Source organism: Dromiciops gliroides, chromosome 3 (assembly GCF_019393635.1).
Source record: "Dromiciops gliroides isolate mDroGli1 chromosome 3, mDroGli1.pri, whole genome shotgun sequence".
In the NCBI taxonomy this organism is placed as follows: domain Eukaryota; kingdom Metazoa; phylum Chordata; class Mammalia; order Microbiotheria; family Microbiotheriidae; genus Dromiciops; species Dromiciops gliroides.
Genome location: NC_057863.1, coordinates 277,380,676 through 277,394,855, shown reverse-complemented (window position 1 = coordinate 277,394,855; position 14,180 = coordinate 277,380,676). Strand labels below are relative to the sequence as shown.

The 14,180-nt window shown below is 36.8% G+C and overlaps 1 protein-coding gene across 1 annotated transcript in view; it reads right to left on the bottom strand.

The window, feature by feature from the left end:
• Nucleotides 1-14,180, bottom strand: part of CASK (calcium/calmodulin dependent serine protein kinase) — a 440,529-nt gene that overhangs the window by 59,587 nt on the left and 366,762 nt on the right. The window contains 2 exon segments of the mRNA XM_043998513.1: nucleotides 4,434-4,622; nucleotides 11,765-11,845. Of these exon segments, the coding sequence (XP_043854448.1) occupies nucleotides 4,434-4,622; nucleotides 11,765-11,845 (270 nt within the window).

Below are 14,180 nucleotides of genomic sequence, written 5' to 3'. Positions count from 1 at the left end.
ACACTTACTAGCTGTGTGACCCTGGGCAAGTCACTTAACCCCAATTGCCTCACTAATAAAATAAAATAAAAAATTGAGTTTCTATTAAAAAATGAGGAAAAAAAAAGAAAATTCCAAACATTAAAAAAGATGAGTGATTAATGGTTAATTAATATTATAAAAAGAACAAGAATGTTATTATATTAACATTGAGAATTCAAAAACATTGTATGCAACATTTTATAGTTCACAAGTTATTAAAAATGGATGGGAAAATTATATTTAGATCAGATAATTCTGACAATGTTCAGATTTATGACTCAGACATATTCCTAATTCCTACAACTCCATAGTTATGACTTCATCAATTGTGTTTTGTTATCCTGAGAGGGTAGCATGTAACTCATGAGAATAATGAGTTTATCAAAATATTAGTAGTTAACTACCCACATTTCACATTAAAAATTTCACTTCAGGGGGGCAGCTAGATGGCGCAGTGGTTAAAGCGCTGCCCTGGATTCAGGAGTACCTGAGTTCAAATCCGGCCTCAGACACTTGACACTTACTAGCTGTGTGACCCTGGGCAAGTCACTTAACCCCCACTGCCCCGTTAAAAAAAAAAATTAAAAAAAAATTCACTTCGGTTTTCACATAAAAGCAAATCATGAAAAAGGTTTCACAATATTTCCATAGGAAGTGGCAAAGTAGAAGTTATGATCTTTACTCTGAGTCTGAAGGTGAATTTCTATATAAGTAATCACAATGCAATATTGAACCAGCCATAAATCATGTATCTGAATAGCTCAAAACTTTCTAAATTAAATTTAGCATTTGTTAAGTGCCTATTGTGTGCAAGGTACTTTGCTAGGAGGTGGGGTTACAAAGAAAAAGACCTAAATACTCCTTGTCTTCAAGGGGCTTACATTCTCCTGAGGAAGTGCCATACAAATGAGGCAGCTAGGTGGTGCAGTGAGAAGGTGAGAGGACCTAAGTTCAAATCTCACCTCAGACACTAGCTGTGTGACCCTGGGCAAGTCCCTTAACCCCAAATGGCTTAAACATCTGGGGTCATCTCCAGTTGTTCTGATATATATCTTGCTACTGGACCCAGGTGGCTTGGGAGGAGAGAGAGGTTGCACAGTCCTCCCTCACTTAAATCCAGTTCACTGGAAGTCATGGCATCACCTCCAGATGTCATGGTCCTCTTTGAGAATAAAGGACAAAAACAACAACCATACAAACGCAAATAAATTACTAATGACTAGGGGTTCAGGAAAGACTTCCTGAAGGATATGGCACTTGAGCTGTGTCCTGCAGTAATGAAGGGATTCTCTAAGGTGGTGGGAAGGAGGGAGTCCTACATCCCAGGCATGGGGGACCCCTTATTCAAAGGCATGAAGATAGGAGTTGAAACATCTCATACAGGAAATGGCTAGTAAGCCACTGATTGGAATGAAGAGTGTGTGAGGGGGAGGAGTGGAAAGGTAGGCAGGACTCAGACTGTGAAAGGTTTCAAATGCTAGGCTGAGGATTTTGGACTGTAACTTAGAGTTACTGTCACATCAGAGATTCACTGAAGAGGTGGATTGGGGGACAGAGAAGTTGTGTTTGCAACCAGGCTCTGCCACTGAATGCCTGGGTGACCCTGATCAGGTCACCTATCTGGGTCTCAATTTCCTCAAGATGAGGGAGTTGGATTAGATGAACTCTAAGGTTCCTTCCAGATCTAAATGGGACACTGTTAGGCTTTTGAGTAGTGAAGCGATACAGGTACACGTGTGTTTTGGAAATACAGATTTGGTATCAATGTGGAGAGTAAACTAGAGAGAGTGGAACTACTTCAGGCAGGCAGACCAATTAGAAGGCTATCGGCTCCTATAGTCTAGGTGAGAGGTGATCAGAGGGCCTGAATTAAGATGGTGAATTTTAAATATAGGGAAGAAATGGGTGTGGGGAATGACAAGGTTTGTCACTTGCTTAGATACATGGGGTAAGAGTAAGGAGTCAAGGATGACACTGAAGTCGTGAAGCTTGTTGACCAAAAGTATGGTGGTGCCCTTGACAGAAGTAGGGAAATTTTGAAGAGAGGTGGTAGTTTTAGTAGGAAAGATAGTGAGTTCTGTTTTGGACATATTGAATTTAATATGCTTATGGGACACACAGTTTGATGTTAATGGGACATCCAGGGAAAGATATCCAGTAGGAAATCAGTAATTTGGGACTAGGATTTTGGATAAAAATTAAAGCTGTAGACAGACATCTAGGGGATATCTGAAAAGAGATAACTGATTCCAGGGGAACTAAAAAGATCACTGAGAGAGAATATGGAGGAGAAAAGAAGTCCTAGGATGTATCACACTTAGAATAATGACCTAGCAAAGGAGGCTGAAAAAGGTCAGACAGGTAGGAGAGCCAAGAGAGATCAGTATCACAGAAGCCAAGGGAGGAGGGTGTTGTAACAGGGGTAGCCAATAATGCAAAAAGTCACAGAGATAAAAAAGAATGAGAATGGAGGAAGGCCACTGGATTTAGCTATTAAGGGATCATTGGTGACTTTGGAGAGTGATGTTTAATTCAATCGTTTAGATAAAAAACAGACTGCAAAGAACTGAGGAGAGAAAATAGAAATAGGAGAGAAAAGATATATGGTAATAATTTGAGGCAATGGCAGATTCAAGCAAGGGATTTTTAAGGATGGGAGAAACTTGAACTTGTTTGTAGGTGGCTGGGAAGGAGCTGGTGGTAAAAGGAGACTGAAGATAGAATAAGGAGAAAATTATCGAGGGAGTAGGCTGCTAGAAAAGGCAGAAAGAAACTGAAGTATGAGCACAAATGATGAGCTTAGCCTTGGCCAGAAGAAGGCCCACCTCTTCATCAGAGACTGAAACAGAAAAATACAAAGGATGATGTACAGTTTTGTGACTTTTTGTAGGAGTATTTGGTAGCACCTGAATAGTAACAAAGGAGGCAAATGGTGGGGGTTTGACGGGGCATGGCTGGCAATAGGACAAAGGGGGAAGGGATTCAAGGGAGGCTGATAAAAGGACAGTTGAACTGTTCTACCAGAGACTAAAGACCACAGGTCTTTAGGTAACCAGAGAAGGGATAACTGACTAGGAAAAGAGGGTGGTGGAACTGGAGGTGATGGCGAGGATGAAGAATAGGTTTAAAAAGGCTGAAGCAGAAGAAGAGATCGAAGGATATGAAGTTGCATACAGAGGGAAGAGTTTCAGGAACTCTGGATCTTGGAGGTAGAATGAGTGATAGGTCAAAGGTATGGCCATTGTTCAGTATGGCTAAGGTGGAATGAAAATGGAAGCTATGAGAGATTGTAGGAGGCTGATACACAGAGGGACCAAGGTGTTTGAAGGGAAATCAACACATACTTTGAAGTCTCTAAGTATGATGGCAGGGGTTGGAAGTAGAGGCGGGGAGAATAAGTCAAGTACAAATCTCCTTAAAAAAGAATGGTGGCGGGAGATGACTATGAAAAGGCACTGGACTGGCTAATAAATGGGACAAAGTGACTTTCAAAGGCACTAGTTAAAGTGACAAAGGGACTGTCTACAAGTGGGATGAGGAGCTCCTGGTCTAGTACTGAGGGGGCAGGAACAGCAAAGTCTCCAGCACTTACAATCACACATAATTACATTTGATATCTTATTAATATTACTGTACAAAGTTTCTAAGTCCTAAAAATTCCTGGATTATCTTTTTGTGAAAATTTGTCGATAAATATTTATTAGGTGCTTACTATGTGCCAGGCACTATACTAAGCACCCTAGATAACAAAGAAAGGGATAAGACAGTTGTTGCCTTCAAAGTGCAAATATTCCTCCCCCTCCCCCAGTTAACAGCTTGTTTTCTTTGACTATAAATATTTGTTATAAGGGCTTTGTTCCATTTGTCTGTCCTTCCTTCCTTCCTTCCTTCCTTCCTTCCTTCCTTCCTTCCTTCCTTCCTTCCTTCCTTCCTTCCTTCCTTCCTTCTTTCCCTCTCTTCCTTCCTCCTTCCCTCTTTCTTTCTAAAGTAGAGAGAGAAAAAATAGGTTAGTTAACTAAGGTAAAGGAACATCTTCATAAAAGTTGTGGAGTTCAGAAAGGCTTTTTTGGAGAGATTTTAAGGAATGCTTTAGGAAACAGGGTTTACTGTGTGGCTTTTAAAGAAACTGATGCACAGATTTCTGTTTTGTTACCTTCTTTTTTCGCTCACTATAAATCTTTGTATAGCAAGCATAAGAATTAGAAGTCAAGTTACTGGTTAGGAAGAGAAAGCATTTCTTCTTTCTTGATGTATCATCTTAGGGTTATAGTATCATCTTTGTTTGGGGATGATGAAATGTTAGGGACAATCACAGGTCATCAGCACGGGCTAATTAGCTATGTCCTGGGAAGCTTTATTGTTTTGTTGTGGGTTTTTTTTTTGAGGGCGTATAGTTTTCCCCCCCTACATACCATTGGTTCATCTGTGTTTTTCTGGAACTGTACCAGTCGTACTCGAGTAACATTCTCCATATCCATGTCACCGTTGGCACTTTCTGGAGAATCTCCGTTTAAGTAGGGAGAGGTGGGAGGAGGTGTAACCCTCAATGCCTCATCACTGTAAACTTCATGTGCCACTACGTCATGAGTTTGAAGTAAGGCCTGCATGAATTAATGAAGACAATTATAATTATTATCAACTTTAACAAATATTTAAGTGCTTATCATGTGTAGAACGCTTTATTAGTAGTTAGAGAAGATACAAAGATTTTAAGCCACAAGCTCTACCCTTATATGACTCATCTAATAGCTATATATTAATATACCAACGAAAGACTACAATATAAACATGAAATCATCCTTTCCATTTTCTGTGGCAGCTTTCATTCCAAGATCTTCCAAAGCACATTACAAAGAAGGTAAGACTTTATCGCTCTTTGATCAGGCTAACGCAAAATACATTTCATGTTATTAAAAAAATGGAACACAACACAAATACTACACTATCTTATTTCAAAGCTGACTAGTTAGAAACCATGACTTTCTTCAAGCTTTCTTCTAGTAAGCTGATTTAAAAACTCAAAGTGCAGTTCTTTTTTTCCCCTGTAGGTTTTCCTTGTCCCTATGCTAGTATGTTATTGCTGTCAACATTAAAAGAATTTTCTAGTGGAGTGAATCTGAGATCAGATTCGGGCCAGGGGCTATTCAACAGTTTTAAAAGTCAGTGACGCGTAGGGGGCAGCTAGGTAGCTCAGTGGATAAAGCACCAGCCCTGGATTCAGGAGTACCTGAGTTCAAATCCGGCCTCAGACACTTATTAGCTGTGTGACCCTGGGCAAGTCACTTACCCCCCATTGCCCTGCTAAAATTTAAAAAAAAAAAAAGGAATAAAATGGTCTTAAAAAAAAAAAAGTCAGTGACGCAGCACGCTGACCCAATCTGTAAATGTCACAGCTTCTCAGTGTCCCAGGCAACTGTCTAATGATCTTAGTGACAGAACAGGTGCTCATCTAGGTTGGTAGGAGTTTTCTCAAAGGGAGTTCTCTCTATCAGTGAAAGCACAGGCTTGTTTAAAGTTTTTTAAAACAACAAACATGCCCTGAAGATAGGATAAAAGATATAGAATTTGAAGGGACCTAAGAGAACATATAGTACATTTCCTTCATTTTATATGTGAGGAAACTCAGGGCTAGAGAGGTGGACTTGCACAGTCACACTGTAAGTGTCAGACATAGAATTTGAACCCAGGCCCTCCTCACTCCAAGTCTGGCATTCTATTCACTTTACCAACACTGTAGCATTTAATAATGATGATATTAATATCTCATATAACTCAATGATTGCATCTAAGTCATGACTACAGATGATTTAGCGATAATAATCTATAGAAGTCCTACTTAATGCTTCAATGCGGTATAGATTTGACTTTGGGTTTTTGAAAGCTATGCTTATAGAGGGAAAGTTCTGGTCAATTTAATAAAACTGGAAAGTACAGTTCCTGTGACAGAAACTGTTTGTACCAGAGAAACAGCCTAGTGCTAAGGGCAGAGACATTTCTCACCAGAGGGTTGGCTAAGAGGTGATGTCTTTTTTGGCAATGCTAATTCATACAACAGAGTTAACTATAAAAATGGCCCTTTATCATCTGTTTCTATATTAACAATGTGGCAAAAAGTAACAATGTAATATTTAACATGCAAATATTAACTTAATTGTTGGTAATCTAAATGTGAGATTCTTGTCCAATGACCAAGTGACTAAGAAAGCTAAATAGAAGCTAAGTGAGTTGTAGCTAAATGGAAACACAGCTTGACACATTCTCACGGGAGAGACACATAAAGACATAGGAGATACTGGACAGGATGAACCCTAAACAGCAATACAAAAAGTGAATCTGGCTACATATTATCAGGCAGGGAACAACTGTTAGTGAGTCATTTTAGAGTCAATATCCAGTGTGTAGTCAGACCATGGGTTAGTTAGAAAAAAGGTCATAATCAACACCAAATGAGAGGAAAGGCTAAAGATGAGAAGACAACATTGCACACTAACAGATCAAAACTGGCATATTCAAACAAGATGTTGATGATACAAAATGAGAAATGGATGATGGAAAATACACTGACTCAGATTATTAACATGTCTTACAAAAGTTTAACTGATATAAAATATAACTGGAATGAAACTCAGTAGGGGTGGAGCCAAGATGGTAGAGAGAAGCCAGGTAGTTGCCTGAGTTGTCCCCAGTTTCCCTCAAAAAAATGACATTAAATTAAGCCTCTAAATGGACTCTGGAGTGACAGAACCTACAAAAAGATGGAGTGAAACAATTTTCCAGCTCAAGAGAACTTGGAGGTACCTCAGGAAAGGTCTGTCTCCCTTGGGTGGAAGGGGAGCGCAGCCTAGCACAGGAAGTATCTGGGCTAGCTATTTGGGAGGTGTTTAGCCACTGCACAGATCAGCAATTAAGGTCCCTTGGTCCCACCTCAGCAGGCTAATGGCACAGCAGGCCAGCTGTGAGGCCACTATCCCCAGCAGAGAGGGAAAATTCCCAGCCTGGGAACTGGGCACAATAAAAGCAACCAGGCCAGGCCAAGTCAGTACAGTGGCCAAGCCATGAGCTCCAGAGGTGGCAGCAGCAGAGAAAGCCAATGAATAAGGCCCTGGCCCCAGTGCAAGAAGTGTGAGACAGGACACCCTGTGTCCCAGGAGCAGAGCTCAACTTTAGTAAGTCACAAAATGGGGTAAAAAATGAGCAAAAACCAGGAAAAATCCCCCTGACCAAAGAAAGTTACTATGGCAACAGGGAAGATCAAAACACAAACTCAGAAGAAGGCAATGTCAAAAATGACCACATGTGAAACCTCAAAGGGTAATGTGAATTGGTCTTAAGCCCAAAAAGTCTTCTTGGAAGAGCTCAAAAAGGATCTTTAAAATCAAAGAAGCAAGATAGAAAAAAAATTAGGAAAAGAAATGAGAGATGTGCAAGAGAGGGTCAATAGCTTGGAAAAGGAAAACAATTCCTTAAAGTATGCAATTGGCCAAATTAGAAAAAAAAAAGCAACTCACTGAAGAAAACAATTCCTTTAAAAGTAGGATTGGCCAAATGGAAAAGGAGGTACAAAAGCCAACTGAAAAAAAATTATTCCTTAGAAATCAGAATTGGGGAAGTGGAAGTTAATCACTCTATGAAACACCAAGAATCAGTCAAACAAAATCAAAAGAATGAAAAAAAAAGAAGAAAATGTAAAATACCTCATTGGAAAAATAACCGACCTGGAAAATAGATCCATGAGAAATAATTTAAGAATTACTGGACTATCTAAAAGCCAAGATCAACAAAAAAGCCTGTACAGTATCTTTCAAGAAATTATCACGGACAACTGCCCTGATATTCTAGAACCAGTCACTGACAGAATCCACTGATCACCTCCTGAAAGAGATCCCCAAATGAAAACTCCAAGGAATATTGTAGCCAAATTCCAGAATTGTCAAGTCAAGGAGAAAATATTGCAAGTAGCTAGAAAGAATCAATTCAAAATTAAGGAGCCACAGTCAGGATTACACAGTACTTAGCAGCTTCTACATTAAAGGATTAAAGGGCTTGAAATATGATATCCCAGAAGGAAAAGGAGCTTGGATTACAACCAAGAAACAACTACTCAGCAAAACTGATCATAATCTTTCAGGAGAAGAGATAAACATTCAATGAAATAGGGGATTCAAGGGGACGGCTAGGTGGTGCACCGGATAGAGTACTGGCCCTGGAGTCAGGAGTACCTGAGTTCAAATCCAGCCTCAGACACTTAACACTTACTAGCTGTGTGACCCTGGGCAAGTCACTTAACCCCAATTGCCTCCCTAAAAAAAAAAAAAAGAAATAGGGTATTCAAAAACTTTCCTGATGAAAGGACCAGAGCTGAACAGAAAATCTGATCTTCAAACAGAAGACTCAAGAGAAGCATAAAAAGGTAAACAGGAAAGAAAAAAAAAACATGTTATTTAATAAGACATTTATGGTAGGTATAAGAAGGTAGCATATGAAATGAATGAACAAGAAGTTGCACTAAAGTTACTGCTTAGGAAATGTATGAGAGGAAAAACAGGTGGATCAGTCATGTAGCAAGAGCAACCTACTACTAGGCTTATATCCTAAAGAAAAAAAAAGACATTTATAACAGATATGTATAGGAACTTTTTTGGGGGGGGGAGGTAATAGCAAAGAACTGGAAACAGGGTATGTATATCAATTGGGGAATGGATGAACATAAATTATGGTATGTGAATGTAATAGAAATGACATATGGGACACTTGAGACTACTTGACAAAATGATGAAAAGAGAAACCTAAGAAGACTTGTATGAGGGATGAAAAGTGAAGTATGTAGGACCAGGAACACAATTTATACAGTAACAGCAATACTATAAAGAAAAACAACTTCTGAAGACTTCAGAACTTTGATCAATGCAATGACCCACCAAAATTTCAGTGACAAAGCATACTATCTAACTCCTGACAAAAGGGGCAAAATGAGACATATATATCTGAATGTGGATAATGCGTGCTTGCTTTGCTTGACTTGCTTATTTGCCTCTTTAGACTTTTGTTTTTCTTTTCAATATGTGTGGGGAATTGGGGCTGGGAAGATGGAAACTAATTACTGTCCATAGTGCTGTCAAAATAACAAGATGGTCACTGGAGCATTAAAAAAAAAGAGAGAGAGAACATAAGGAAGTTCAGAGGGAAACACAGACAAGCAGGATAGTTCTAAAAAATAACACTGAATTTATTATATACTTAAAAAACCAAGCTGTATGTAACAGATTCATGGTTTCACATAACACTATTGCTCTGTTCTCTTTTTTATTTCTATGGAAATAAATACACTTTTTTTTGTTTTGTTTTTTAGCATTAACAGATGGAAAGTTCAGGTCCTGAAGAATACTGTAAATGGGATATTTTCCCTATATCCATGAAACAGAATTTCACTACATTTAAAAAAGACATTAAATGTATACCAAAAACACCAGTGCTTTGAAGCACAGTCCTTAATGTCTTACACAGCATTTCTTATTTATCTATGCTCTGAGATTTGTCTGTATGTGTACTTAACTTCACTCACTGAGTTGGACTGCGATGCCTCTCAGTGTGAGATTAAACTTTCATGAACTGCTGTGGTTGAAAAGTTCATAACCTGGCTGCCAACCTTCTGGTGGTGGTTGTTGTTGGGTTTTTTTTCATAATTATGGACAAATAATTATAGATCTATTTAAAAATAATTTTCACTTTAGAATTATTTGGCTATTTTGAACAGTATTTGCTCTGATACAGTTAACCTTTCTTATTAGGTCTTTTTTTTGTGGTCAAAAGCACACATTTGTGAGATGGCTGGTTAGAGTCAGAGTTAGGGATGTATTCTATTTATATATTGTGCTTTAAAGCTTGTAAAATGCTTTATATTGTTTCATGGAAAGAGGTGGATATAACATTATTAAGACCAGAGATGGAGAATAGAATTTGAAAAATACTTTTATAACTATCAAATCCTTCAGGAATAAAATTTGGAAAGTTAAAATATCTATCATTTTCATCAAAATATTTTTTTCTCTCTTTTAATCATCCAGGAAGGATCACTGGCATGGGGAAATGTGGTACCAGAACAAAAACACTTTCACTTCTCTGTCTATACTAAGGGTGTCAAATATTTTTTCTCTCTCAGATGAGACGGCTAATCCAACACTTGTCCAAAGTTAAAAATAAGTGTCGAGTCAGAATAAAATAAAAGGGAACTACTTGAATGTGTTAAGCTTAAAAAGGAAACTAATTATCAGAGCCAAATAAACTGAATAACCTTGTTATCGAACAAGATCTGTTTTAAAAACAATCTTTTCTTGTTATTCTATTGCTTGAGAAATAAATCTTGTAATTCTATCAGCTTGATTTTTGGATTTCATAATTCTAATTATCAACTTAAAAAACACACCAAGTAAGCAAATGAGCCTTTAAAAGCAATTCTAGGGGGGCAGCTAGGTGGCGCGGTGAATAGAGCACTGGCCCTGGATTCAGGAGGACCTGAGTTCAAATCCAGTCTCAGACACTTGACACTTACTAGCTGTGTGACCCTGGGCAAGTCACTTAACCCTCATTACCCTGCCCCACCCCCCAAAGCAATTCTAAACATTTTTCTTAAGAGAAGAAATTGAAAAGATTCGATTGGCAGTAATGTTCTATACAATGACTTCTAATAGAACAAACTATGTTTTAGCCATTCAAACTATCTGCTTTTAGTGACTAAAAATTTAAGTATTTGGATTTTAAAATGTTATCTAACCATTTCAATATTAAATAATATGTAAAATTATACTAGGATAAGTTGATAAGTACAGAAAATATCAGGTTAATACCATAGTCATTAAAATGATCTCCTATGAGATCATTAAGTTGACGTATAACAATAACTTCCCAAACTTAGCATTATAATAATCTCATAAATTCTTTAAAATATTCTAAGAAAGTAGAAATTTTAAAATAAGTTTATGACATCAGAGTTATCCTAGCTAGTAAAATTAAAAAAATATTTATAATATTCTTTTCTCTTATATTAGAAATTTTGCTATTTGAAGAAAGGCATACCTATATGAAGAGCCAAATGAGTTCAGCTCAGGCTCATTTGTGTGTTCATTTGAATAGAACAAGAGTAAAAATCAAATAGAGAACTGGGTTCAAATCATAGCTCTCCTATTTACTAGGAATGTGACTGTGGCCAAATCATTCACTTAACCTCTCTGGGCATACGTTTCCTTATTTATAAAATGAGGGGGGTTGGATAAATTAAATTTAAGGTCTCATCCAACTCCCAGCATAGTCCTATAATCCCATAAAATAATTTTACTATAATAAGAAATAATCATGGTCTTAATTTATCAGGTCAACATAAACATTATTTAACGTACTCTTACCAGCCAAGCTCTATATTTGTTTGGCAAGACGGTGATTAAAAATCTATATTAAAGTTGTTTTTGTTTCATTATTATGGGTATCATAATAAAAACTTTTTTTGTTTTGTTTTGTTTTGTTTTGTTTTGTTTTGTTTTGTTTTGTAGGCAATGGGGGTTAAGTGGCTTGCCCAGGGTCACACAGCTACTAAGTGTCAAGTGTCTGAGGCCGGATTTGAACTCAGGTATTCCTGAATCTAGGGCCGGTGCTTTAACCACTGCGCCATCTAGCTGCCCCCATAATAAAAACTTTTTCTTAAATGTTGGTTTTAGTTCCAAGAAAAATCTAATCACAGAATTGCACTTACCATGAAATGAGGTTGTGTTAAAATACGCTTTAGCTCCTTTGCATCATTGTTTTCAGGGTAGCATGAAATTTCTTCCAATACCTATAAGGTAAAGGGTATGCCATTAAAACTTTACAGTGTCACAAACATACTAAGAGATTCAGAAAATATGGAAAGTTTCTGGCAGATAAAATAATAATTTTTGAAAATTTCAACCTTTTATTTAGATTTTTTAACATTATAGAAGATTTAGATACATGGCAATGCATTAAATAAACTGTTCTATTAGTTTCTGTCTTTATTATGTAAAATATAATCCAAGAGTTTAAGGAAAAATAATGAGTATAATAAACAGAGAAGTATGACAGGACTTAGGTGAACTAAATGACAGTGAAGTTAGCAGAATCATGAAAACACTACATCTCTCTATATATTTATGTCTATATCTATCTCTCTCTCTATAAAGACTACAACAATGTAAATGGAAAGATCAACAACAACAAAAATTAAAACTTAATCCAAACTTGGTCCTAAAGAAGAAATGAGAAGGTATTCCCCTCCCCCTTTTTTTGCAGGGGTGGAGGGGAGGAGTAGGCTTAAAAGTATGAAAGATTATAAATAATTAGTGTTACACTTTTAACTTTTTTTCATAAGGGATGGCTTGTTGAGAGAAGGGGGAAAGATTTAATAGGAAAAGTATGTGATATAAAACATTAAGTACTTAAGTGTTTGTTAATTGATATCAATAAAGAATATTTTAAAATACAATAAAAATATTGCTAAAAAAGAACAACCATGAATATAAAACAATAAAATCTAAATCAGAGCAAAGCTAATATGACTTTGGAGACAGGGGATCAGTTGGGAGAATCAGTTGGGAGAAGAAAAACTATTCAAAACTCAACATCCAAAGAAGAGTTAATAAAAGTTAATGACAGTTTTCTTGAATATTAATGAATGTCAATTCCTCTCCCCTCCTCTGCAACCCTTCCCATGCATATAACCACAAATCATTCAAAATAGAAACAATTCAAAGTAATATTCTACGAATGGAAGGAGAAAAGCCCCAAATTTCACTAATCTTCCTCCAGTCTGATATGATCAATTTATTCTCTAGGCAACCCCCTAGATTAAAAACAAAACAAAACCCCAAAATCTGAAGAGTCTGCTTCTGGTAATAGTTCCCGGGAGTCATTGACAGAGAATTGAACTCAGCAATGTAGCTTTTCATTTTCCTTTTATTGAATTTTTCTACTCTTATTAGTCTTCAAATTAATCTCCAGACAGGTAAACAGTACTATTTTCAAACAATAGTATTTTGCAAAAGTAGCATCTTTCTTGTTAGGTGAACTTTGTTCATTTAAAACTTAGTTTCACAATATGGTCCAGAGGGGGGGAAAAATCTGTTCTTTTCAGTAGAAACATACTGTTGCTATTCTAACTTGATAGGCTGGAATCTTAAAAGAGAATTTTAAGCATAGCAAACAATTGTTATGTTTAAAAGTTTAGTCTGAAGTTAAAGGTTTCCATTACCATAAATGGAAATCATAAGGGAAAAAATTCATCAATGGGATCCAGAATCTCTGCATCTTATGAAAATGCCACACTGAAGAACCATATATACTTTGAGGATAAGAAGCAACATTATTAGGTTATCTAGCCTTTTTTCTTTGTTTTTAATAGCCTAAAGGCACAAAAAACATGGCTACATGCTATTTTTAAATATAAACAAAGAAAATACAGGAATTCTGAGATAGCATTTCAGCTAGTACTGTTGAAACACAGTTATTAAAATAAACCATGGCCAGCAAATCACTTAAACCTATGCTTGTTTTCTTATGTATAAAATGAGTGGACTGTGTGGGATGGTCTCTAAAATTACACCTCCAGACCTGTGTTATTCAAAGAATAGAGGCAGGGTTCTACAAGGGTAGAATCAATAGTTTTAGTCAGAAATAGGATTTTGGCTACCAGGAGTCTTGCCTTGACCCACCTTGATACAAAGAAGCAAAGAAGAAATATTTACTGTTTCATGATTACCTGATTATCTCCTATGAGTTTTTGGTGGGTATTAGCAGAGATAATAAGCTCTTAGTTGTACTGAATAAGTCACCAGGTGTGAGGGCCTCTCCAGGAACGATATTCTCATGATATTTAACCCTTTTCTCAACTCATACACTTTACATTTGAATTATTAAGGTCTGGATTTTTGAAACTTTTAGGGAAAGGATTATGTTCTTTAAAAGTATCTACCAGTTGAACCAATTCTAGTGCTGACGATAATGCATCTGATTGTTTAATAATTGTAAACATTTAATTAATGTTTATCGTCTACTTTTGAACTTTGCTATCTTCAAAAAGCCAGCTAAGATTTCCTTACCAACTGTATTTCTAATGGATAATATTAAGCACTTTAGGAATAAATGAGTGAAACTAT